This window comes from Peromyscus leucopus, chromosome 22 (genome assembly GCF_004664715.2).
Source record: "Peromyscus leucopus breed LL Stock chromosome 22, UCI_PerLeu_2.1, whole genome shotgun sequence".
In the NCBI taxonomy this organism is placed as follows: Eukaryota; Metazoa; Chordata; class Mammalia; order Rodentia; family Cricetidae; genus Peromyscus; species Peromyscus leucopus.
The window spans coordinates 42,695,512-42,721,668 of NC_051081.1; the positions used below are offsets into that span (position 1 = coordinate 42,695,512).

The window sequence follows — 26,157 nt, forward strand, 5'->3', positions numbered from 1 at the left end:
ATATTGCTGTGTAATGGACATTTAAGCAGTTTACACATCAACTCCTAGAGTTTCAAGGGAATGGCTATAAGTAGATATGTTGAAATGGGAAAGAAGGCCATTGCTCTATACACACACACACACACACACACACACACACACACACACACACACACATGCACAGACACACACACGACACAAGCATAATTACATATTTGTGGCATCAGTTAGTTACCACGGAATCACGCATGATGTCATAAATTTGACATTCTAAATTCAGAGCTAGACTGAACCAGAAAAGTAATAGGAAATGGGGCTGGGGAGATGAAAACCTTCGTAACAACAAAAGAATTCCAACAGTTGAAGAAATGAGTCAAACATCTTTGAAACAGAAAAAGAAAGTGAGTGAGTGAAGTGCCCTAGAATCTTACTAGGAAGTCGAGGACATGTAAACATTAGTCCATCTTTTCTCTCTGGGAATGCTCTGAACAAACAAATGACGTGTAGAGGGGAGTGGAGTGGCAGTGTGTGGGTCACCCTAGTAAGTCAGCATTTGCTGAGCATATGCTCATAGTTAATATGAAGAAGTTAAGTTCAACGACTCTGTAGGACAGAGACATAAACAGTACAGTTCAGTGCTCAGCAAAATTTGTATTAAAGACACAGAGGAATGTTCAATTCTGGACCCAGACTGGGATGAGCTAAGCTCTGAAGAGAAAGATGGTTTCCACAGACATGACAAAGAGAAAAGCTACTTAGCCTAAGTGGAATGTAACAGGAAGGTGGGGAGCGTGGAAGCCGTAGGTAACGGGGGTCCATCCTGAGGCTTCTGGTCCGCCTGAGTAAATACAGAGTAGACCCAGGAATGAGCTAAACTAACTAGGCTTACATCTAATTACAGAGACAAATTTGGAAATGGGAAGGCTTTAGAAGCCAAGAACGGTGACCTGAGAGCCAGCACAGAGATGAGGAAGAGTTGGATTTAAATATCTTTGGGAGCTAGGAGTGACAGAATAGTATTGAGACTAGAAGAGGGGCATGGGAGTTAGCGGAGAGAATTCAGTCGGTTCAATAATTATTCAGCTAAGCCATTCCTTATAGTCACATTCTCATTCACCTAACACGTGGAAGGCACTCCTGGGCAGGCACAGGGGGTAAATGAATGAATACAGAAGTCTCTGGGAGGACTTGGGTCTAACTTATGTGTGGAGCTCCCGAAACAGACATTTAACACCAATATTAGTCACAGAATGCATCTGAATTAGCGTGAAACAATACAAATAGTGTCCTGATAAGTATTTCCCAATTAAAAATGAAAACGTCAATATTTGATTATGTTTCCAAGGAAGAAATGATCATCCTCTCTGTGCTTGATTTTTCCCTATGGGTTTGTTTAGAGGAAATCCCCTTTTTCAGCTAGACGCTGAGAGAACTTTGACATTAAGAACAGATGTTCTGCCAATAAATCCATACAAGATTAAAGTCCTTGTTTGTAAAAATCAAATTAATATTGGTTAGGGTCAGTTGAATGAGTTTCTGTTTCTATATGGAAAATGAAAAGTTCCATAATTAGCAGTCTTAAGAAAATCAGAAGGGAAGAAAAAGCTATTATGCAAAGCAACTTAAAACTTAAATCCAAGAGCTGTTGACCCCTGGAAGACTCTCATTACATTTCTCATGTTATCATTCTTAATGATAAACACTGCTCATATTCTGAGTCTATGGAATGACTGAGTCATATAACAACATGCTCACGTAATTTTTATTTATAAAATGTGTTCTTTTCTTATACTTGTCAGAACGGGCAAGAAATTGTGTCTAAAGTTCAACATATATTTTTGATGTCGGCAAAGAGACGAAGTTTAGGCTTTATATACCCTTTTTATTTCCAAACCCAGGGTTTGGAAACCAACATTAATAAACATTCTTTGTTTCCATATTAAGAATGAGCCTGGCATGAGGTACTCAAAAGAGAGTCTAGATGCAGAGAAAAGAAAAGATCCTGACAAAAACGGAGCTCGACTGAGCACTCAGGTGAGCTACTCCCCATAGCACAGCTGAAAGAGCAGAAAACACACTGGAGGAAAGCAGGTGAGAAGCTCGGGAAGAGCCCCGCGAGCCATTTCAGATCCATACCGTGGGGTAGCTAAGGTCCAGTGAGGAGGTTAGAGACACACTCAGGAGAAGCTGGCCCTCACCCTCCCTCCAGTCCACAGCCCCCCTTGTTCACGCAGAATGAGAAGCGTAGAAAGACCCCAGTCTCCTCCACTTGGCCAACAGGAGGAGACTGGCCCATGCAGATCAGGGAGGGAAGGGAAGTCTGGCCATCGCATTGACCCGTTTTCTGCACAATCTTTCAGATGAGGCGTGCAGGCTATCCGAATCACTCGCTGAGATGTTGCCCCATGCGGTGTCACCACTCGTGTAGACGCTGCCTTTGTGCAGCTGAGGGAACTAGCCCCTGTCGCACAATACGTATTTATATTCACATGTGCCTGTTGTGGGAACAGGGCCGGCACATCACCATGATCAGGGTGAGCAGAGATCTCATGACTCATTTGGGAGGGGAGTCCAAGGCATCCTTGGGTAGGGGAAGGATACGGGACAGAAGCTAGCCCACTTGCCTCTCCCAGATGTCAACCATGAAACAAAGGCTGGCAGGTTGTATGGACTTGTGTGTGGCGGTCACAGAGGCCTGCGGCCGCTGTGGCTTGGTTGCCGTGTGCCCTTACTTTACAGTATGGTAAAAATCACAAAGATGTAACGTATTTACATATGAGTAGCTTGATCTTTAGCATTAGTAGTATTAGTACTACTTTACTAATTAGTAGTTTGAGCTCTAAGGGAGGATGGAGGTGGGGGAGAATATATGATCAACTGTTACTTGCCATGGTAGAAGAGTCCCAGGTGGCAAACTCTCAGCTACCACAGGAGTTTCTCACTATTGGATGCTCATGCTCTTCTAGGGGAATCTCCATTTTGTTACTTCACGCTGAGGTTAGGATCGAGTCCAAAGTAAGAACAGTACAACAAGGACCCAGAAGGACCTAGAGTGAATCAAGGGTCATGGAGGGGAGTGGGGGTTGCATCTTTCCATTTGTTGCTGCTGATTTTAGCCTGCCGAGCTTATTCTGTGGGCACATGCATGTAAGGAGTGGGTGGTTAAGAATTAAATATTTGGGTCTCTTCTCTTACACAGGGATCCCAAGAATTACCTGTGCCTAATTCAGACTCTCGAGGGTACATTGTGCGAAATCAGTGGTCCCGAACATCACGGAGCCCATCTACCGGGGCTCCTTCAGTGGATGAGCCCAGAAGCAGGAATACAGTTGTCAAGGTAGAGATAGGGATGAAAGAGAAGCGTGGACGATAAATAATGATGTATCTATTGGGACTTACTTTTCAAAGTACTCGGGCCCTGCTCGGGATAAGTTACTTGTTTATAGTTGATTTAGCTCTTTCAGAAACACCCAGGTAAACACAAATTTACTACCAGGAAAACTAGAACACAGGGTCATCTGCCCTGGTTTTCACACTGCAAAGCAGTAGAGAGCAGTGTTAAACACAGCCTTTAGCTCCAGCTGTATGTTCTCTGTCCTTCAGCCACACAACAAATACGAGCTTAGTACACATGGCACTCGAGAAAGGAAAGGGATGAAAAAAGTTAAAGCAACAAAAGAGAAACATAAAATGTCATTGTGTGCTATATAGGCCCTTAACTAGGCCTACCACAATAAGCAAAATTACAAGATTCTTTTCAGGTGCATAGAAAATAATAGATCCCTGGGCTGATACATGTATATATATATATATATATATATATATATATATATATATATATATATATATATATATATTATATTTACACCTATATTCTGTTGAATTTGGTTCAATAATCTCAACCAAGAATATCCTTCCCCACATGTGAAACAAACATAAATTGAGGTAATATATGAATTTTGATAACTTTTCACAAAGCTGTGTCATTAAAGGTATTTTTTTCTCTAGAATTGCCCCTTCTCACACAGTTCTGCTGTTACCAGATACCATACCAAAACCGAAGGCACGTGACTCCCCAGCCTTCCCAGCAATCACATGCTAGTCGCAGGGCGAGCAGAGCCAGAGAGGTTCAGGAGAAGTAGAACATTCTAGCCACCATGTCTTACCCAGTTTCTTCATAAAGCTGGCTGGAGTCACTGAGTGAGACAGGGTCTGTGATTTATGCTGTGTAAGGATAAGAGGACTTCAGCCTATTTACACAAAACCAAATAGCAGGTATTACAAGGAGTGCCTGTGGTGTACATTCATGAGGTGCAGGTAGGGAAACTGGAGGATGAGAGCAGAGCAGTCTGTCTATTTAAACAGTAAGATCCAATGTCTGCTTGGCTGCTCTATGGATGCTTGGTGGCCTAGTTAAAGGAGCTAGAATGCACTAGGATTCTTTCAAGGTCTAGGAATAGGCTAGAGCTAGGAGATGCAATGTTGGAGATCGGGAAGTGAATCCTCATGGGCCTGGGCTTCAACCCCCTTTTTCTTCAGCAGGCCCCCAACAGCTCCGCGACCTCTCGAACTTCCTCTGCCTCCCCCAGCCATCATGAAACCTCGCCTCCACCTCCATCTTCAGAGAAGCCCTCCCTACAGCAGACACCACAGACCAGACCTAACACCCAGCTTGACTCCCAACCTCCCACACCCCCGGAACATGAGCCCAGCTCCAAGCGGACTTCGAAGATGTATGGGGGCAGTGAGCCCTGGGCTCTTAGGGACACCAGAGAGCCTAGAGACTTGCAGTTGCGGGACTACGCGCACAGTTGTGACTCCAGAGAGCTGATACCCAAGACTGCTCGAGAATATACACGCCCTTCTCCTACTGAGTGGAAGCCCTATGTACAGCGCCGCCTGCAGTATGGCACCTCTGTGGACATGGACCAGGAATGTCTGTCTGAAATCCAGCAGCAGCAGCAGCAGCAGCAACAGCAGCGGCGACAACAGATAGAGGAAGATGAGATAGATGAGGCCTACTGGGCATCTGTGAGCATGCTGTACGAGAAGATCCCCAGCTGTGCGCGACCCAGGCCGGTGAGAGTACCAAGGCCTTTGGCAGCCCTGGGCCCCCTTTTTCCTATCCCTCAACTCCCTCCCACTTAAGGCCTAGGGAAGTCCTTCTGACCTCAGTCCTCTTTCCCTTCCCAGCTGCATTCCCCACTCCCTTCTGTATGCGTGTTGACTCTCCTTCCCTTGACTTTCTCCACAGCCCAAACCCAAGCACGCCATCACAATTGCTGTTTCCTCCCGGGCACTCTTCAATATGGTGGACGACAGGAAAATCTACGAAGAAGAGGGTCTAGAAAAGTACATGGAGTATCAGCTCACCAACGAGAACGTCATCCTGACTCCAGGGCCAGCCTTTCGGTTTGTCAAGGTACTGTGCGAACTGCCTTGCATTCGCACCAGGGACTCGGGATGGCAAGAGAAGGACCCAGGGAGATCTGTGGGAGTTTGTCCAGTCTTCCCGATAATCCCTGGACCACCTATATAATTCTTGCCCCATTCCAATTGACCAAGTCTCAAAGACTTCTGGAATTGTTGAGAAAAGGTGTTTTGTGTGTGTGTGTGTGTGTGTGTGTGTGTGTGTGTGTGTGTGTGTGTTTTGTTTTTTGTTTGTTTGTTTGTTTGTTTGTGTTTCAGCCTGCATCCATGGTTTCAGATCTTGGCTTTTCTTAAATGGAGCCCTAGTTGTCTGACCTTTAACAAAAGCCTGTTTCCTCCATACATGTAGAAGTAGGAAGTAATAGGGAGTAAACAATGGTCCTGAGTAGTGGAAATACAATGCCTCATTAAAATGATAGAATTCACTTTAGCTTGTCTGACCCCAAATATATCAAGAAAATCAAGATGCTCCTGACACTTCAGATCATGAATGTGTACTAAAACATGTAGCACTTAGAACTAATCTCCTTTGTAAGTTATAGGATTGTTGCACAATCAATCACATGACCACGGAAAAGCCAATGACACCTTTATGGTTTGGGGTAAACAGTGCTCGCAGGACATGTAGAAGCATCGGGAGAAACCACGGGCCTATGAAAAACATATGTTCTAAAAATTAAAAATCTGGATTAAGGGGCTGGAAAGGAGGGTGTGGCATTAGAAGCCGGCACTGTTCTTGAAGAGGACCTGATTTTGGTTCCCAATCTCCATATAGGGAGAGTTACAACCATCTGTAACTACAGCTCCAAGAAATCTGACACCTTCTACACTGTGGGCACCTGTCCTTCACACACACACACACACACACACACACACACACACACACACACATAATTAAAAATAGGTTAAATGCTAAAATTGAAATAAATAAGTCACAGCCTATGGATCTCCCTTCCATAGCACATACAAAAACAAAACAAAACCACTGAGATTATCAATCTGCCTCAGTCTGTTTCCTGAACATGAGTAACATGTAAGTTCCCAAACCATTCTGAAATTTCTCACAATAAAATCAGAATTTACAAACTTAGACACATAGACAAACCAGAAGGCAAATCATAAAAGGGATACCCTGATATTTTTCTCAACCTACCCATGAGAATATTACAGTAAACAGAATGCTGTCATAACATCCCATGGACATTACTCATCTGTGCCCTGGGCATTAACTGAAGTCTATGTGTAGGAGTTATAAAATGCAGGAATGGTAACATAACCATGTCTTAAAGGAGCACTGATTTCTCAGCCAGGACTCTGTAAAACTTGATTCTGAGCCTGCCGAGGTGTTTTTTTTCCGCCTGCTGCCTAATCCCCACCTTGCCTGCCCTTTGGTATACACCTATGTTTGTAACCTGCAGGCGCTGCAGCATGTCAACTCTAGACTCCGTGATCTGTATCCTGAAGAACAAGACTTATTTGATATAGTACTGATGACTAATAACCATGCCCAAGTGGGAGTACGGCTTATAAACAGCGTCAATCACTATGGTAAGTAAAATAAATACCATGTGGAAGACCAGCTCAGAGCTCTGCAAAAAAGAGGCCATGCTATTTTGCTAACTGTGGCTTAAACCACGGCAGTGTCTTTGATACCGACAACCCCTTCTGCGTGGGGAATGTTTATTTGCCTATGTCAGAACAAAAAAAGGCCATGCTCATTTTTAACTTCAGCACAGAGTTGGGCTCAAAGCTCTGGACTTAACTTGTCAAGTGTGAATTTCAAAGTCTTAATCCCAGGTCCTCAATATATTTCTCTGCTTTATGTTTTTCACTTCTGAACTTGACTTCAAGGAGCCGTCAGCCCAGAGACTTTTTCTACGGGATCAAACTTCTTCCTCACCACAGATCCATGTTAAGGGTTTAAGGGTTTAAAGGTTTTCACCTCGCCTTCCAACTCTTAAAATTGGATGCTTCTGGCCGCCCTCTCTCTCCCACATTCAAATCCATATTCTTACCAGCAAAATTGTCTTTAGCACTTTACATGGAAAAATTTCATTGGTGCTAGTCTTCCAAACATTCCGATTGATGTGTCACTTTCTTGTAAAGTTTCCCATGATTGTTCCATTATGAAATTACTTAACATTCTCTTTGGGACACCATTGTCTAGTTTTCTAGGAATGGATCTAGTTGTGGGTATGTCACCTAAAATACCAGGTTTAACTTGTGCACATAGAGATCCTAGGTTTAAATCAGACATTAACCAAGGTGTATTACAAGTTATTGAGTTTTATTTTATTATTTCATATGATTCTAATTATAAAATTGGCATCTGAAATGTATTTTAATAATGCAACCTTCATAATGTTGTGAATTTAAAAGAGAAAGTGTGTGTCAAAGGCTCTGAGGGGCATATAATATTCATTCAGTAGATGAAGAATATTTCTATGCTTTTGGTTTGCCTTCACATATGTCCTTGCTATATAGCCCAGGCTAGCTCTAGATCATCTTACCTCAGTTTCCCAGTACTGGGATTATAGGTGCGCACCATCATACCCAATCTTACTGATTAAGTAAGTGATACTGGTCTTTCTGTCCTTTAGCATGTTAAAAACTCCAAGGTTTCCAGTTTCTTATATATGAATTCTGTTGATAAACCAGTCAGTACACCTTTCCATCTTGCCATTTCCATGGAATTACAGCCTTTACCTTGGAAGAGTTAGTTAGTTCCCTCTTTAGGGTACAGAGAACAGCCCGTGTCTATCTCTACTGTGGTCTTGGTTACAATTTACATGCCTGGTTCCACAGTTAACTGGGATTCCTTTGAGGGAAAAAAAAAGCCAATGTTTTCATTCATTTTTTTTAAGTCCTAGTACCAATACATATTTTCCAGAACATTGTGTTGATGTTACTTAAGGGTTTATAAGATCTACTTTTGAGTCATGTATGCCCAACATTGGATCAAATGAAAATTCTGTAATATTTTGTTAACACCGAAGCAGATGCTTCTACCCACATTGCTGACCTTTGTCTTTCGTCCTTCAAATAGCTGACTAGACCCCAGGTTTTGCTTTTATTTAGATAGCATAGTTACCCAGTTTATCATAAATTTAAAGCCAACTTTGAATAAAGCACATAGAATTTTATACTATGCATGATAGTCTCACACTGATGAATACATTTCCTTTCAAATATAATCCTAAATTCAGACTTTTCCACATAAATGTTTACTAAAATTTAGTATTATTTTCTTAAAATAGTATCTTCAATAAAGGAGTCCCTTTCTAGACAACTTATACCAATCTATCCTTTCATTCATTGCAAATGTGGGTGCTGGCTTTACAAAAATCTTTTGAACAGTCAATTTTTTCTTATAATTGTTGGAAGGTATTTAAGAGTATATTAATTGGACGTTGAGGCAATAGGCTTAGAATGCCAACTTTTCAGAAGACTACAGCAAGAGGCTAGAGGATTGCCTTGAGTTCAAGACCTACCTGAGCTACACAGCAACACAGCAAGCAAGTTGAAAACCAATATGGGCGACTTAGCTGTATCTGACTTAATAATTTGAAGAAATGAAATGGATGTGGTAGTTCATTGGTACAGTGTTTGCCTCTCATATATGATGCTCTGGGTATAAGCCCCATTACTGAAAAAGAGGAAAGAAAATCCAGAGACTATTAATGTCAACTCTGCTAATAGCTGTAATCAAATATTCTAGTCCAGAAGGAGTGAAATTTTCCGATTATCTTTAGAAAACAGTTTACGTACTAGAGTGACTTATTACTAGTATTTTATTAAAGAAATATAGAGGAAGCAAGGAAGAGGCTGTAGTTTAAGAAAAGAGAGATATCCTAGTGCAGATATGAGTTAAACATGCGGGCTGAAGTCTGCCCTATGTCTGTGAACCAGTGGACTGGATTTTAATTTTAATTCTTGCTGTATCCTTTTCTATAAGGAGAATAATATCTGCCATGCAGTTTTGAGTAAATTGACATGGTCTGTGTGAATATGTTCCATAGACTATGGTGTACCAAACATAGTGTATGAATTATCTGAGAGCTGTGAGAGTCATTTTTAACACTCAGTAATTTATAAGAAGATAACATTCAGTTAGACTTGCAAATGAACTCAAATAGATTTACTAATACAGGCTTTTATTTCTACAGTAAATGTCATTTGGATCAGTGTTGTATCTTTAGTCTGCCTTTCTCACTTGACATTAGGTCTGCTAATCGACCGATTCTGTCTGACTGGCGGGAAAAGCCCCATTGGCTATTTAAAGGCATATCTTACCAACTTGTATCTTTCGGCGGATTCCGAAAAAGTACAAGAAGCAATAAAAGAAGGTAATGGCCTGGGTTTATTCTTCTAGCTCATAAGGTTTATACTGATGGTCAGGTGCCTTGGGTTTCACACAGTTTTAGGTGGCTTATCGTCTTACTGAGTCTTTTGCTATTGTTTTTACACATGTGGCACCCCTTATATCTGTATATAAGGGGTTTGGCCTCCCTGGGAGGGAACATTTTCAGTGATTATTCCATAACTCATGTTCACCTTCCATTCTGTATAAACAGAATGAGTACATAGATATCTGTTCTGAGATTTGTAGTTGTGGACAGGAACAGAATTATGTGGCGATAGCTACAGAAGAAATATCACTGTGGGGGAGAAGTTTTTACGGGAGGAAACTAAAAACCTTGGGCTTCAGAAGAGTACTAATCTCTCCATGTGATGTCAGGCATTGCCTCTGCAACCATGTTTGCTGGAGCCAAAGACATGGCTTATTGTGACACGCAGCTCCGCGTGGCCTTCGATGGGGATGCTGTCCTCTTCTCCGATGAGTCTGAACATATTGCCAAGGACCATGGGCTGGACAAATTTTTCCAACACGAAACACTATTTGAGAATAAACCTCTTGCTCAGGTAAGTTTACCAAGCTCCCTTTTCCTCTGCTCACCTTCTAAGGTGTGAATATAGAGAGCGTTCTTTGTGATGTGACTTTAATTAATTTTAGGTGGCCCCCTCCAGTCTCTCTGCACTTTGCTCCCTTTTGTTTGTGAATTCCTTTCTCTGGAACATGTACTGCTGCCAGCGCTGGTTTCCACATTGGGCATTCTTTTATTTATCCTTTCGGAAGCGCTTCTGCGGTCTGTTACTGATGAGTTAACCCTCAAGTCCTTGTAAACACATAGCACAGCTTACCAAGAAGTCATTCCAAAATCTTCAGCCCTCAAAACAGTAAGGTTTTCCAATATACTGCTCAGTAAACGTTTTCTGGGGCTGTCAGTCTGTGACCCCAGATTCAAGAAAAATGCTGTTTAATTGAGAAGAGCTTCAAGACTAAAGAGCTTGGATCCAAATAAATAACTAGCCTCCAACACCTCTTACAAGCCCAAAACAAGTATTTGGGAGTGTGGGTTTTGGTTTGGGTTTTTTTTTTAATCTATTTCATGAAGTATTAAAGGTCAAGATCTGAAATGGACATCTGAACAGAAGGAAACTGGAAGCATGAAAATGGTATCCAAACGGAATCTGAACTGATGGATGATCCTTTTGCACTGAATCTGCTCAATTTAATGTTCAGTAACAGGCATGAGCATGGACTGCCTGGCCTCAATCCCTGTCCTTCAAAGGGTTTTCAATCTTACAGTCTTAGGTAATGTGTCTATAGGACCTTTTCAGATATCCTTGGTCAAGTTGAGGAGCTACTTACTCACTATGCACTTTTGAGGGTTTGTAGAATGAATGTTGGGTTTTGATTAATGCCCTTGTACCATGCACTGAGAAAAATCAAATGTCATTGACATGTAAAGTAACTGAAGGATTTTAACTTGTTGAGGAGGTTCTTCACTGGGGGTACACTTGAGATGGCCATATAGTGTGATCCTTTTTATATAATCCTGGATCCAGGCTATAGAATTGAGAAATTGCCTGCCTTTATATTTATGAGGCAAGTAGTCTAGAGTTGACTTGTATCTCACTTGAGAAATAATGATTTCATAAAATGCATGAAAACTAAGCAAATGTCTGGTAAGCCTTTCTAAGTAAGCTAGCTAGGTCTGAACATTTTTTAAAGGCTTTTTAATATGTATAGTGTGTGTGTGTGTGTGTGTGTGTGTGTGTGTGTGTGTGTGTGTGTAAACATACAGAACCAAGAGATGGATGTCAGTAGTCTCCCTCTATCATTCTCCTTCTTGTGTTTTGAATTCACAAAGAGAGCTGGACAGCAAGCTCTGGGCATCCTCCTGTCTCTGCCTCCCTAGGGCTGCCATAACAATCCTCCGCTGCTACACCTGGCTTTTTATGTGGGTGCTAGAGTTCCAAACTTGGGTCCTCCTGCTGGCAAGCACTTTACTACCTGCCCCACTCTAGTACCTGCACATGGTTTGAGATGCTTAATTCTTTTTGTTTGTTTGTTGTAGTCACAACAGGAAGACAGTATGGAGGCATCCTAATATAACTGGGGGCTTACTGACTGATTGAGACAGGATCCAACTATGTAACCAAGGCTTCCCTTGAGCTCACTGCCCCTCTGTCTCAGTTCTTCAGGTGCTGGGGTTACAGATGTGTTCGACCACACCTGGCAGTTTTAATCAGTGTTGTATAATGTATTTTAAATCCCACATAGTGAGGATCATTGTATATATTCTTGATTATATTCACCAACTCCTCTTTCTCATGCAATGCTGGCCTGAGTCTGATATTCATATATTCCTGATTTTTAGAATAATGCTGTATTGTTGTATATTTTTCAGTACTTTTGTCTTCAGTCAATATCTTTATATTTATCTTGATATATATATATGTTGGAGTTATTTTTTAGACAACTGAAAATTATTTTTTTAATTATCGTTTTAATTTATTTGTGACATCCACTCTGTGGGGTGGGTTGTTTACAATTAGTTGAAACAAATTACAACTGCCAAATATTTGAAGAGGTTTTTCCACATATCTGTTACTATGTACAAGCCTTACTTACTCTACCATAGCCAGAAAACATATTTTGGGTTGTACTTTGTTATGTTTTCTGTTTGTCACCTGAGTGTGCTTGAAATCATTTAAATATAATGGGATCAATAATAACTGTTGTGGTAAAATCAAATGTCTTCCTACTTTCCTCTATATAGTCTTTTAATCTTTGTCTCCAGTTTAGTCATTGTGTTTCAGATTCATCTTTATTTATATTACTTAGAACCAACTAAAGGTTTTCCCATGTTTATAAATCTTGTAACACACAACTTCAAGTAACGTTGATACATGGTCACACAATCCTATTTACCTTGTCTGTAATATATGAACCTTGCCACAGATCACTCAAAAACTCCTCCAAACTTATTCTGTGTTGTGTTGACATAACTTTCCTTTATGTTATATATTATTAACTCACAATAAATTGATGTTCTTCTTGCCTTTGGCAATGACTAAAAGTGAGTAAGAATCTTGTATAATATTTGAGGGACTAGCCTTAATATTATACATCCAAGGGGCTCAGGAGAGAAAACTACAAATGGCGAGGACTATATTGGGGAAATAGAATCTCAGCACACTGAGCTCTATAGTCCACTTGCTTTAATTCCTCTGGGATAACATCCTATTTACACAGCTTCAGTTCTGCTCTCGTGCCTAGCTCCTGTCTTGCCTGATTTCTCTCTATACTTATCTACTGCTTCCTCTAAGTTCTAGCTTAATTCTCTCATCTTAATTCTGCCTCCTCTAGGTCCTTTTCGTCTCGTTCTTACCCAGCTAGTACTTCCCCATCTGACTCTTCCTCATCTTCCATCTCGTCCATAGGTACTCTCTGGTCAAAATCCTCCTTATCCCTCTCTGTTCCCTATCTCTAAGTTCTCCACACCTCTCTTCCTCTCCATCTCCTTATACCTCTAAGTTCTTTCCTAAGTCTCTCTGCAATCCAGCTATAAACCAAAATAATAGCAATCCTCTGGCCGAGCAAGGTCACCAGGCTTGAATTCTACAGAGTCATAAGAATTTTCCTCAGGCAGTGACCACCAGGCTTTCTTTTACAATCCAAAATGGGAGTGGCGAAAGAGGAGGTCAACTGAGTGCTAATGACCGGTTAGTATATGAAAAAGGGGGTCTGTGTGCTCAGTCTACATGCTGAGAAGTAGTTAGGTAAGAAGTTAGGGGTCTATAAAGTTAGTAAGGTTGTACGAAAGGAGAGTCTGAGCTAAATTGTGTAAAGCTACTACTTAAAGTCCACCTGACCTAGGTGGTGTCTCCTTGTGGGATTTACCTTGAATCAGAAGACTAGCATGTGGTGGTCTGGACTGTTATTTCTGTTAGTCCTTGAAAGTGGCTGATTCCAGTGCTGAAATGGGAGAAATGGATGCACTGGGAGGAAGGAAGCCTTTCCTGAGGCTGTTCTCCAAATACCTTGAATGTATACGTCCAGAGAGTGATCAGTCCACACTGATAGCACTTCTTAGGGAAAAATCAATTGGAAAAACTATGAAGGCACACATGATTTTCATAACAGAAGACAGCTAATATATAACAAGCTAAATAACACCAAAAGCTCCTTGGAATTTGGCTTCCTCTGGAGGAATTCCTTGATCCCTTCAGGTAGTGGCTTTGCCATAACCAGCTGAGTTTTATAATGTTTTCCTGTGGCCCATAGCATAAGAATGAGACAAAAATGATCTTTTGCCGGGCAGTGGTGGTGCACGCCTTTAATCCCAGCACTTGGGAGGCAGAGCCAGGCAGATCTCTGTGAGTTCAAGGCCAGCTTGGGCTACCAAGTGAGTTCCAGGAAAAGGCGCAAAGCTACACAGAGAAAGCCTGTCTCGAAAAACAAAACAAAAACAAAAAAAAAAAAAGATCTTTTATGTTTATGTTCTTTTTTTAAAATTACAGATTCTCTTTTAGCATGTCAGTAGGATATACATGCTGGCAATAAATATTGTTTGCTTTTCCTGGAAATTCTGTGTCTTCCTCACTTTATAATTACACTATAGTCAAGCACAGTAGCATGTACCCTTAATCCCATAAATGGGGAGGCAGAGATCTCTGTGAGTTCTGAGGGATGCCAGGTCTACATAGTGAGTTCCAAGATGGCAATCTACAGAAAGAGACCATGTCTCAGCACAATAAAATGAAAATATATTTTATTTGCCCACTGGTTATAGAACCATATGTTTCCTTTATTTTTCTTTAGCAACTTCAAGATGCTCATCCATGGTTTTCTTACACACTTCCACTGCATAGGTTCTGACCTCAAATGCTTTGAGTCTTTTATCTACTATGATCCTCTGTATATACTATATCTATTTTCACTAACTCATCAAGGTTTTCTGTTTCTTGTTGTTGGAGCAGTTGTATTGCTCTTCCTCCTCCCGCCCCCGCCTCCCATATGTGGGTGTATGTATGAGCTTACATGTGTGTGTATGTATGGCGTGCATGTATGTGTGTGTATGTCTGTGTGGCATATGCCTCTGTCTCTCTTTCTCTGTCTGTTTGTCTGGGCATGCATTTGTGCGTCTCTTCCTCTCCCACCTGCTCCCCTGTATGCGAGTGTATGTGTGAGTGCATGCGCACGCATGTGTATGTGTGTGTGTGTGTATGTATGTATGTATGTGCATGCAATTGTACCTCTTTTCATATCCCAGCCCTCTGTGTGTGTTTGTGTGTTTCATAGCATTTCAATGTGTTGCTCTTTTTTAATCTCTATATTTAAGACTATTTTTACTTATCCTCAAGTTCATCCCTCTTTTCTTAGCCATACAGAGTCTGCTGGTCATCAACTGAAGGCATGCTTTATTTCTGTACAGTAATTTTTAATTCTAGCATTGTATTCAATTCCTCTTTACTGAAGTTACTATTTATGTTTGTTTTCTACCGTTAAAGTAGACATTTGACTTTTGAAGGGATTAATAAAAGTTTTTTTTCAATTTTTCTATTATGTTTAATATTTGTGTTATCATGAGATCTAAGTTCTTTAAATTCCCCTCGAACATAGATTTCTCTGTTTTATTATGTTCCCATATATATATATATATATACATATATGCATATATATGCATATATATAATGATCAATTGCACTAGCTATACATGGAGGCTTTGCTAAATGCTGTATCAATCTGCTAATTGGCACTCCTTCTCTTCCACTAACTATTGTGACAGACTGGATCAAGGTAATCAAGGGTTGAATCAGTTTTAGTTATTGTTATTGCTGTGGCTTTCTTCAGACTGTCAGGGACTTCAAATTCTTCTCATTGGTTCTAAGGCTGTAGATTGGTTTGCCCATGGGCCTTTCTCAGCTCTAACCTTCAGGCCTTCTCTGAAAGTCTGTGCAGAAAAATGTCCAAACTCACCTGTCTGTGGTTCTTTCCCTCTCTGCTGGCTTTGGGCCCCTGTAATTTGAAGATGGTGCTACTTTTCCCAAATCCCAGTGACAGGAGATGGCTAGTAGTCTGGGTTCAGATGTCTTCTTATGCCAGCTCTAAGAGCAGACAGCTTTTCATTTCTCCAGTGAGAGTGGATCTTTTTGTTTGTTTGTTTGTTTGTTTGAGCTGAGGACTGAACCCAGGGCCTTGCGCTTGCTAGGCAAGCGCTCTACCACTGAGCTAAATCCCCAACCCTAGAGTGGATCTTTACATATGCCTGAAGAGTGCCTTCCTAAAGCCCTTCTATCAGCTTAAGCCCTCTTCCCTCCAGATCCAAAGGGCTCAGCAAAGATTCACACTTTTCCCAAATGCAGGGCTCCCCAACTCTTGTTCCAAATGTTATGTCTTTTTCCATCTTCTTCCCTGCCTGTAGTGTTTCTCATGAACATGCAGTGAAGTCCACAGAGATAAACTCAAGAGAGCACTGCTTGGTTAGCAGAGCACAGGGTTGTCCTTTATCGTTGTTTTAAATGCTCTGAAATGTTCACACTTACTTGTACAGTGTCTGGTATTTCCCTCTTCATTTCTCTGGAGATATGTGAGGTCTTGCACACCATCTTTCCCGGGAAGATGCCCATTTCTCCTTGACTCCAGCCTAGTTGGCCAGCCTCTGGTTTAGCTGCATGATATGCAGAAGTACAGTTATGGTTGTTGCAAATATCCAGGTATTTATTATTAGGAAAGGAGACATAGTTTATATAACTTTCCAAATCTTAGACAGATTCCAAAGGTAAACAGCATATAACCGGCAAGATGGCTCATCTGGTAATGATACCTGTTTGCAAGTCTGAAGACCTGAATTCAATGCCTCAGACCCACATGATGGAAAAAAGCAAATCTGGCAAGTTGTCTTCTGACCTCCATAAGTGAACTATAGATATGTGTACACACACACACACTTGTAAAATGAGTCAGTGAGGTGTCTTAGAGTATAAGGGTGCTTGCCACCAAGCCCAATGACCCAAGTTCCACCTTATGCAGAGAAAATATACATCACAGAATCTATATCCAGGTAAAAACCTCACTCAGGTAAAGAGAGGACAGCAAGCAGAATGGTTGATAATATACTAAATTCTCAAAGATTATTTCCACAAACATAAAATATGTTTACTCATAGATTTAAACGTAAAACAATGGTAGAGACTAGAGTAACATAGAAAAAGAAGCATACATTATGTCTTAATGTAGAAACTATAGAGATATAAAGATACATACCTTGAAGACAGGGCTGGACTCGGGCCAAACAAATACCTAGCTAAACAAAGTGACAGTAATTTCAAAGGTAAAAAATGCAGCTAACAAAAATGGGGGGAAATGTGGTTTTGGTGATCAGCTGAAGTACATCTCACCCAGGTAGCATAGATAGTTATGAATGACTTATTTATAGAACTTTTTTTTCACACATAAAATATCTTCGTTTGGATGATAAATGATGTGGTTATCTGAGACGTATTCTAGGCATGCAAAGGGATGGTTGTATATCAGGAAAAACCTTCACATAAATGCAGAGAGTTTGGCACCATGCTGTCAGCTCAGAATCATTGTATGACAGCATTGTGTGCTTTGTAAGGTCAAATAAGACCCTGTTTTGTCAGTAGTCACTTCTTTTTGCCCACCCATTCCCAGCTGAGACATATGTTCTTTTTTCCAGGGTCCTCTTAAAAGCTTTCTGGAAGATTTAGGCAAACTGCAGAAGAAATTCTATGCCAAAGACGAACGGTTACTTTGTCCCATCAGGACCTACTTGGTTACAGCCCGGAGTGCAGCAAGTTCAGGTGCCCGTGTGCTGAAGACCCTTCGCCGCTGGGGTCTAGAGATAGATGAAGCTCTTTTCCTAGCTGGAGCCCCCAAAGGTCCTATCTTGGTGAAGATTCGGCCCCACATCTTCTTTGATGACCAGATGTTCCACATCGAATCAGCACAGAAATTTGGCACCATCACAGCCCATGTACCTTATGGCGTAGCTCAAAAACGCAACTAGGGATGGGGAGGAGAAATAAACGGTGACAGTCTGGTATTACAAATGGCATGTGTTTTGGATGTCTAGAGTAATAGGGTATTTCCAAAGATTGAACCACAGAACTTAGCCTCTTTGGTGGTATTTTTTCCCTTCCTTTCTTTCTTTCCTTTCTTCCTTCCTTCCGTTCTCTTCTTCCTTCCTTCCTTCCTTCCTTCCTTCCTTCATCTCGAAATTTCTTTCTTTCTTTCTTTCTTGATGTTGTAAAACATTTTGAACTGTCAAGCTGCTACGGTCAAGCTACTTTTCTGTAAGCTAAGGACATCGAATCTCATCGCACCTATATGTGTAAGTCATAATGGTGGCTCTTTAAGATAAGTTTAGAACTTTCATATTTAAGTTATCCCACAAGCAGCTTAGTTAATTTCCAAAAAATATTGCTCATTTTTTTAACGTTAGCAGGCCGAATGAATTATCACCAGGAACAGGCTAGGTAGAAGAAACACTATTGGAAATAGGGCTTGCGTCCTTTGTTAGTTCCGTGTGGCGAGCCTTTTAACAAAACGAAAATAAGAAATGTCCCTTTGTCCGCAGGCGTATACCAATTTTAACACGGTCCACTTCTTTATCTATAAACCCACCGGTGGTTTCCACAAGGTAGTTTCTGTGATGAACTCTACTTCAAGTTGCCGTCAGGAAGGAAACTACAAATCCCAGCAAGCCCCGCGCGCACTAGCCCAGGACAGCAGGCGGCGCCCCAGCGTCCTTCGCGCGCAGTGGCCCCTGGGTCTCCGGAACCTGTGCTCCAGGCCCCGTGCGCCCTGCCCGGAAGGCTATGGCAGTGGCTACTGTGGCCGCAGCGCTCCTGGCCGCACTGGGTGGGGCGCTGTGGCTGGCGGCGCGGCGGTTCTCCGGGCCCAGAGGCCGGCGGCTGCAGGGAGGCGGGGACCGGAGCCTCATGCACGGGAAGACCGTGCTGATCACCGGGGCAAACAGCGGCCTGGGCCGGGCCACAGCCGCCGAGCTGCTGCGCCTTGGGGCGCGGGTCATCATGGGGTGTCGGGACCGCGCGAGAGCGGAGGAGGCGGCGGGTCAGCTCCGCCGGGAGCTCGGCCAGGCTGCGGGTCCTGAGCCCGACGCCACCACCGAAGGCCAGCTGGTCGTCAAGGAGCTGGACCTGGCCTCTCTACGTTCAGTGCGAGCCTTCTGCCAAGAGCTGCTGCAGGTGTGGGTCTAATGGAGCCCCGCCACCCGCGGGGGAGGGGCCCCCGAGGCCTGGTGTGACCTTGAGCGTGGTCAGGACTAGGACACCTGCCTGCCTGCCTGGGACCCTGCTAGGAGGAGGGGCAGGTCCGAGGAGGAATTCCTGGGAGGTCCCCCAGAAGAAGTGAATAACTAAGCCAGTGCCTGGACATTTCATTGTGTTAGGCGAGGACAAGTCCAGGAATCATCACCACCTGATCTTTGAATTGTTTCCCCTGGGTCAGAAGTGAAATGTGGGCCAGATCTTAACTTGCTGTCACAAGGCCTGAGAGCCCTGCTGGGGAGAAAAGCTAGCCAAGAACTTTGATTAGGCCCATCGTTAAACTTTTCTTTTCTGTTTTTCTTATTTCCATTTCCTGGTTTTGTTTTTTTGTTTTGTCCTGCTGAAGTAGGAGGGAGTGCCACTTGCTGATTGACACCTTTGCATCATCCCCATACTCGATTCTACCCCGTGTCTAAAGAGAATGGAATTTGGAATCCTAGTAATAGCCCAAAGAGGGACAGGAATAAAAATCATATGCCTGACTTTATGGAAGGTTCGATGTGTGACAGGAGATGTGCCAGGCATCTTTTTCAATGATGGAAAAAGCCCATTGGCTGTTGTCAGATCCTGACTGTGCCTCTTGTAAAGCAAGCATTAATGTCTCCATATTCGGGAACTGAAGTGCAGGAAGGTTCAGTAACATGTCTGTCTTCAAGGCTTTGCTTTAATCTCCTGTATTCCTGGTGCTTGATGGCTGAGGCGTGGGTGGTACATGCTCCACTGAAGTCGAAAGACTGTGGCCAAAGTGACTTGCCAGAGGTAGATCTAAAGCCAGCTAGGTACGGGGAGACTACTTGTCACAGTTGGAATCTCTTGAATTTAAAGCTGAAGTTCTAAGTGACTCCCCCCTTCCCCGCCCCCCATGATGTACTTCGATCAAAAGAAATATCTGCAAGTTCATTTGTTAGCAGTTAGATCGAAGCCCGAGTGTCCTAACAGTTCCATAACTGTCCAGTGATAGACATCCTTCAAAAAGAAGTATCTTATTTAACTCTTAGGTAGCCATAATTATTAGTGGAACAGGGTGCCTGTTGGTCCCTGTAGTAACTTTTCCAATCTCCAAGTCAGACTGGACACAGCCCACTCTCATTTGTGTTCCTTTTTGTTTGTTTGGGTTGTTTGTTTGTTTGTTTTTGTTTTTGACAGGGTTTCTCTGTGTAGCTTTGTGCCTTTCCTGGAACTCACTCTGTAGCCCAGGCTGGCCTCGAGCTCACAGAGATCCACCTGCCTCTGCCTCCCAAGTGCTGGGATTAAAGGCATGCACCACCACCGCCCGGCTCTCATTCTTGTTCTACATAGATTCCTTTTAGCTTTTGCACTTGCATTTAAGACCCTAGCTGTTAATAACTGCTCAAAGCACAGCTATACAAAGAAACCGCCTCATGAGAACACAGCCCATACTGAACCACTTGGAGGTGGTTTTGAGATAGTGAGTGGAGAGTCTCACTGGTTCCCTCAAAACTTGAGCTCTTGCACAGCAGGCTCTTGTGTTCTGGGGCATCGTGTTGCATAGTAGGAGCTGGTGCAGCTCAAAGAAACTCTTGTTATTAGCATGTCATTGGCATGTAGCTGATCAAGTGACAATAGTAGTCTTTGAGAGGTTTTGGAAGCATAGAGAGCAGGTCATCCTGTCTCACTTACGTGTGAATAGGGTTGAGCCTGCTCCTTCCTGATACCATTGCTGCTTCAGTCAGAGCACAACGAGGTAACTAAGTTGTGTTATCCTAAGTACTTACGCCCTTGCTTGGCTCTGAAATTCAGTGATTATAATTAGAAGGGAAAAAATAGAAGTTTTGACATCCTACTGTTTGGTATTCTTGGAATTTATGCCATTTATCTCCTAGAATTAAAAAAAAAAAAAAAAAGTAAATGATAAAGTCTTAACACAAACCCCCGCAAAGAATGATAGTTCAGAAATGACTGATTCTGGAAACCTTTCCAGAAGATTAGTGACGATGACACTCCTTCCTTCCCCGTATCTGTGAACTCACATCCTCCTTTTGAAGTTGGCTGGTGGAAAACATGCAAGTTTTTCCGCTGGCCAGCAGGAGAAACAGTTAACCCGACAGGTAGCCTTTGATAACAGTTGTGAAATGTAACACATTTTTCTTTCACTTGCACTTGGCAAAAAAATAAAAGAGAGAGAGAGTGGAAATTCGACCTGAAATTAATTTAATCATGGGTCATCACTGTGTCTTTACACCTGGAACATATTGTGCTTTTCTTTTCCTCTGTCATCAGAAGAGACAGAGGAGCTAGGAAAGAGCCAATGAAAACCAACTTAAATGATGTCAGGAATGAAAAGGCTCCCTATGCGAACAGTACAATTTAGGACTTAAACTGGGGAAGATAGGGAGGTATATGATGCTTGGAAGATATTTCAAACAGAGAAGAATGGGCCAAGTTCTGAAATCACCGTGAAGGTTAATGGTGCCTGTTGACGCTCTTTCTTTTTTCTCCTGTACAATTGAGACTCCTGTAACAGTCACTGTGTTGTTACTAATACTTTTATGTTACCCACTCAGTGATTTTACTAACTTTTCTTTCTTGATTTATTAACAATATTCGCTCTAGTCAAAAGTTTACATCTCTGGCTTTTCTTTGTCCTAATTCTGGGGAAGTGCCCTCAAGTTATTCTGTCCCTGTGGTGACATTTTACACGTACTAAGACCGCAGAGTAAAGCATCTTAATTTACCATTGATGATGTTACCGGTAAGGTGGGAGCATTTTAATTTACCATTGATGATGTTACCGGAAGGTGGGAGCCACAATACCAGCCCTTTGTCGGATATGGTCTGTCTTGCTCACCTTGACTCAAGCTTTGTTTTAAACAGCCCAGTTAGAAGACCAGACTAGGTTACTAATTGTGAGAATGGGTTTTGGAGTCGAAAGATTTCATCTTCAGACTGATTCTGACTTGCCTCTTAGGAGCTTAGTTACATTAACCAAGTCACCTGGGTCTGCCTTGAACTTAGAACATTAGGAGTAGATAAGGTTATTTGAGAAAGGGATCAAGCAGGCCTCTCCTAATCATGCATCATTGCTTTAAAAGTATATTTTTTCATGTTTTGCAAGCCTTTTTTAAGTTTACCACAGGGACACATTATAAATTTAATATGATAATGCCAAAATTGGTATTTTTCTAGTTCAACTGAAACTAAGAGAAGACATAGGATCTTAGAAGTCCCTCATCCCCAAATTTGCTGTGTTTCTGTTTTAAGAAAGACCTTGATAATTATATAATCAACATCTGAGTGAAATGTAAGAGTATACATATTCATAATCCTTAAGTTGTAAAAAACCCAAAGTTGACACTGCTTCAAATAATGACTAGATACATGGGCTAAAACTTGAGATTAGTTTTAGTCACAAATTCTTTTCATTGTTAGTAAAACATACATGAATGAAAAGAGCTATGGAAAATGTGTATTCATAACTCTGCATTCTCTCCCTGGTTTTAAAGGAGGAGCCCAGGCTAGACGTCCTGATCAATAATGCAGGGATCTTCCAGTGCCCATACATGAAGACGGAGGATGGGTTTGAGATGCAGTTTGGAGTGAACCATCTGGGCCACTTCCTACTCACCAATCTTCTGCTTGGACTCCTCAAAAGTTCAGCTCCCAGCAGGATTGTGGTCGTTTCTTCCAAACTTTATAAATACGGAGACATCAACTTTGAAGACTTGAACAGTGAACAGAGCTATAATAAAAGCTTCTGCTATAGTCGAAGCAAACTGGCTAACATTCTTTTCACCAGAGAACTAGCCCGCCGCTTAGAAGGAACAAACGTGACTGTCAACGTACTGCATCCTGGTATTGTGCGGACAAACCTCGGGAGGCACATACACATTCCACTGCTGGCCAGACCACTTTTCAATTTGGTCTCCTGGGCTTTTTTCAAAACTCCACTGGAAGGTGCCCAGACCTCCATCTACTTAGCTTCTTCACCTGAGGTAGAAGGTGTGTCCGGAAGGTACTTTGGAGATTGTAAGGAGGAAGAACTATTGCCCAAAGCTATGGATGAGTCAGTAGCGAGGAAACTGTGGGATATCAGTGAAGTGATGGTTGGCATTTTGAAATAAAAGTAAAGATAAAAGGGCTATTTCTAAGACTATCCATTACATCCTTAGTCAGGAGCAGCATGTTGTGAGCGTGTGCTACTTGGAAACAGTTTGGGTTTTACAGTGATACTCCTGAGAGGTACTCATAGATATTTGAAGGGCACTGGAGTTATGTGGACTAATTGAAAGTTCAAGCAAAGATGTTTTAAATAACTAGAATGAGCAACACATTTCTGTTTTGATATCAAAAATTATAATTGGGCAATCATAAATTACAAATACTAAAGATACTGGCAATTTAAAATATATCTTGAGAGTTTTAAAAACCTTTTGAGTTTCATAGCGAAAATGTTAAGAATTTTTACTACAGTGCTTGTTTTGTGGAAAAACTATGCCTAGTGTGTGCGCATAAATTATCACTTGGAATAAATGTATATGCAGATTCCTCAGTGTGCATTTCTTTAGAAGTATCTGAATGCAGTCCATTAGTTTGTCCTCATTGGCCTTTCTTGGTCTGCTGTACCCATGTTCTTCCTGCCTACTGCTCTGAAAATTTATTTTTATAAAACTCCAATCTGTGACTTGGTGTCCTGATGCACTTCCAAACCCATGATGGTTTTCCAGTTAACCATACAGTTAAGTTTTCTTAGCCTCTTTGTTGTTGTTTTAGGGTTTTTTGTTTTGTTTTCCTTTTCCAGCTGTAGAATTCTTTATTCAAAGAAGTCTTTTACTCAAACATCAATGTTGAGAATATAAATATAGCAGTGATATAGGGCTGAAATCCCCCAAAGGGACAGCTCTGTAATACATGCTGGAGACACTCCACAAACTGTCCACAAGTCCTGTTGAGTGGAAAGAACTCTATCCACCACAGCCCAATAGCGTGGACTAGACATGTGGAAACAGAGTACATGAAATATCATTGAGAAGTGAACTTATAATCTTATTGAAACAGGTAAATGTCTGGTGACTACCCTTTTAAACGTCCACCTGCAGGGATTAGCCCTGAATATAGAAGGGTCGTTCATTCCCTTCCTTCAGATCATCTCTTCATGTTCCTTCAGTCTGAAAAGCCCTGTTTCAAGACACGACCGACCTTTCCTGTGTCCGTCAGGTGTACCTGTGGGCAGAAACAATTCTGTCTTCTTGCTTTGTTTCCTTTGACTTTGGTAGCTGTGCTTAAAATGCACTAATTAGTGACTCTAGGTCCAGTTAGACAATTCAAAAGGATTATCCAAAGGAAGTTTTTCTCCCTCAAGAATCAAAGTGTAGTAGCCGACATGGAATGAATGAAAAAGAGCAACAAAAAATGAGATATAAATATTTATAATTACATATGTTTTATAAAATTATAAATATATTTCATATATGTATTTTATTTATTAGGTATATAAGTATAAGTATAACAAATATAAAATGTTTTTTAAAAATAACTGAGCCCAAATAGGCATATTGTAGGCTTCTGTGTTTTAACATCAGAAGTATCAACTTAATAACTTCATTTCTTTTTGTCCTGTCACCTTAGAATATTAATGAAAACACCAAATGAGAGGCAGCTCCACTTAGTTTAATGACCATTAGGGCAGAGCTAACGCTTGTTATTTTTAAGGACATGTCTGGTTACAAATACTGGTTCTTTTCCAGACTGGCAAGATCTTGGCAGATCATGCAAAAGGTCTGCTTTCTTTTAGAGCATGGCCTTGTGAGTACAACCAATGGCCCTCTCGTCACAGGTGTCTCTGTGGGTGCAGTGGGCAGAGCTACAGCATGCTCTTTGAAATGTATTTTAGAAGGTTGTCCTCCAAAGAGACCTGCTAAACTTGGAAATATGGGCAGGAAGTACACGAGAATGCAACTTGGAAAAATAGAAACTAATAAATCTGTCCTACACCTCAGCTTCATTAAAAGGGAGCTCCCTTTTTCATTTAATACCATCTTTTTCTGGCTGTATTTTGATACCTGATGCTTTGGCCCTTTTGAGCCTTTCAGAGTTCTTGTTTGTGGCACCACAATAAAAATAGTTATATTAATTTATAGTGATGGGAAAAATAACTTATCTGCAAACACCAACTATTACGGTAAAATGAGCTGCCATTTGGAAGATGTCTTTCCCACTACTGTGGCTGATGGAATCAAGGACCCACAACACTAGTTAGGATTGGAAAATTGTTCCTGTTCGTTCTTTCTCCCATAACTCACTTCTGACATTCCACTGAGCAAAAGAATAAGGGGAACAGTTCTATTGCTTTGATACTCAGCAAATACTGCTAGAGTAAGCCTGGGCCAGGTAATGGAATAAGTGAGGTGAAACCCATTTTTTCCATCCTGATTCTTGACTTTTGTTTTTAAACAGACTTCATTCAAGCAGTTTGGTCCTGTAAGCAACGTACTCATTGGCCTGTTGTTTCAGCATCACTCATACTACTTAATCTAGTGGGGTTCCTAACTACCATTTAACTGGGAAAGGTTCCTTTCTTAGCATACCACATTGGCTTTAGTTAATCACTTCCCAACGTAACTCTCCCAATGATCATGGGAAATTATTTAACTATTCTAAAATATTGTTTTCCTAGCTCTGGTGTTAGATAGCATGTACACTTTATGCCGGGCGGTGGTGGCACACGCCTTTAATCCCAGCACTTGGGAGGCAGAGGCAGGTGGATCTCTGTGAGTTCGAGGCCAGCCTGGTCTCCAAAGTGAGTTCCAGGAAAGGTGAAAAGCTACACAGAGAAACCCTGTCTCGAAAAACCAAAAAAAAAAAAAAAAAAAAAAAAAAAAAAAAAAAAAAAAAAAAAAAAAAAAAAAAGTAAGAATGTAAGAATGTACACTTTAAAGTTCATTGTTATGTATGAGAGAAAGTGCATATGTGCCTGTGGGACAGGGTATATAGGAAGGGGATAGAACAAGTCTGTGGAGTCTGCTCTCTCCTTCCACCTTGCCCCTGGTTCTGGAGATCAAACTCAGGTCAGCAGGCATCTGTAGCAAGCACTGAACTATTTTCCTGGCTGACAACTACCTACTT

General features: G+C 41.6%; 2 protein-coding genes across 5 annotated transcripts; both read left to right on the forward strand.

Moving 5' to 3' along the window:
- Positions 1-255: 255 nt before the first annotated feature.
- LOC114692019 (cytosolic 5'-nucleotidase 1B) lies at positions 256-17,835 on the forward strand. 4 transcript variants are annotated; one of them, XM_037198141.1, is made up of 10 exons: positions 256-380; positions 1,924-2,013; positions 2,340-2,513; positions 3,179-3,316; positions 4,519-5,058; positions 5,234-5,401; positions 6,828-6,957; positions 9,633-9,755; positions 10,148-10,332; positions 17,463-17,835. In XM_037198141.1, exons 1-10 carry the CDS (start codon positions 348-350, stop codon positions 17,790-17,792), a joined length of 1,911 nt encoding a protein of 636 aa, XP_037054036.1. In that variant the 5' UTR covers positions 256-347; the 3' UTR covers positions 17,793-17,835. The 4 variants fall into 4 exon arrangements, with proteins under 4 accessions (XP_037054036.1, XP_037054037.1, XP_028723474.1 ...); XM_037198142.1 differs by having other exon boundaries at positions 4,522-5,058; XM_028867641.2 differs by lacking the exon at positions 2,340-2,513.
- A 711-nt stretch (positions 17,836-18,546) lies between these two features.
- Positions 18,547-23,580, forward strand: Rdh14 (retinol dehydrogenase 14). Its single transcript, XM_028867645.2, has 2 exons — positions 18,547-18,993; positions 22,539-23,580. The coding sequence occupies exons 1-2, from the start codon at positions 18,604-18,606 to the stop codon at positions 23,154-23,156; spliced, it is 1,008 nt and encodes a 335-aa protein (XP_028723478.1). The 5' UTR covers positions 18,547-18,603; the 3' UTR covers positions 23,157-23,580.
- Positions 23,581-26,157: the final 2,577 nt, after the last annotated feature.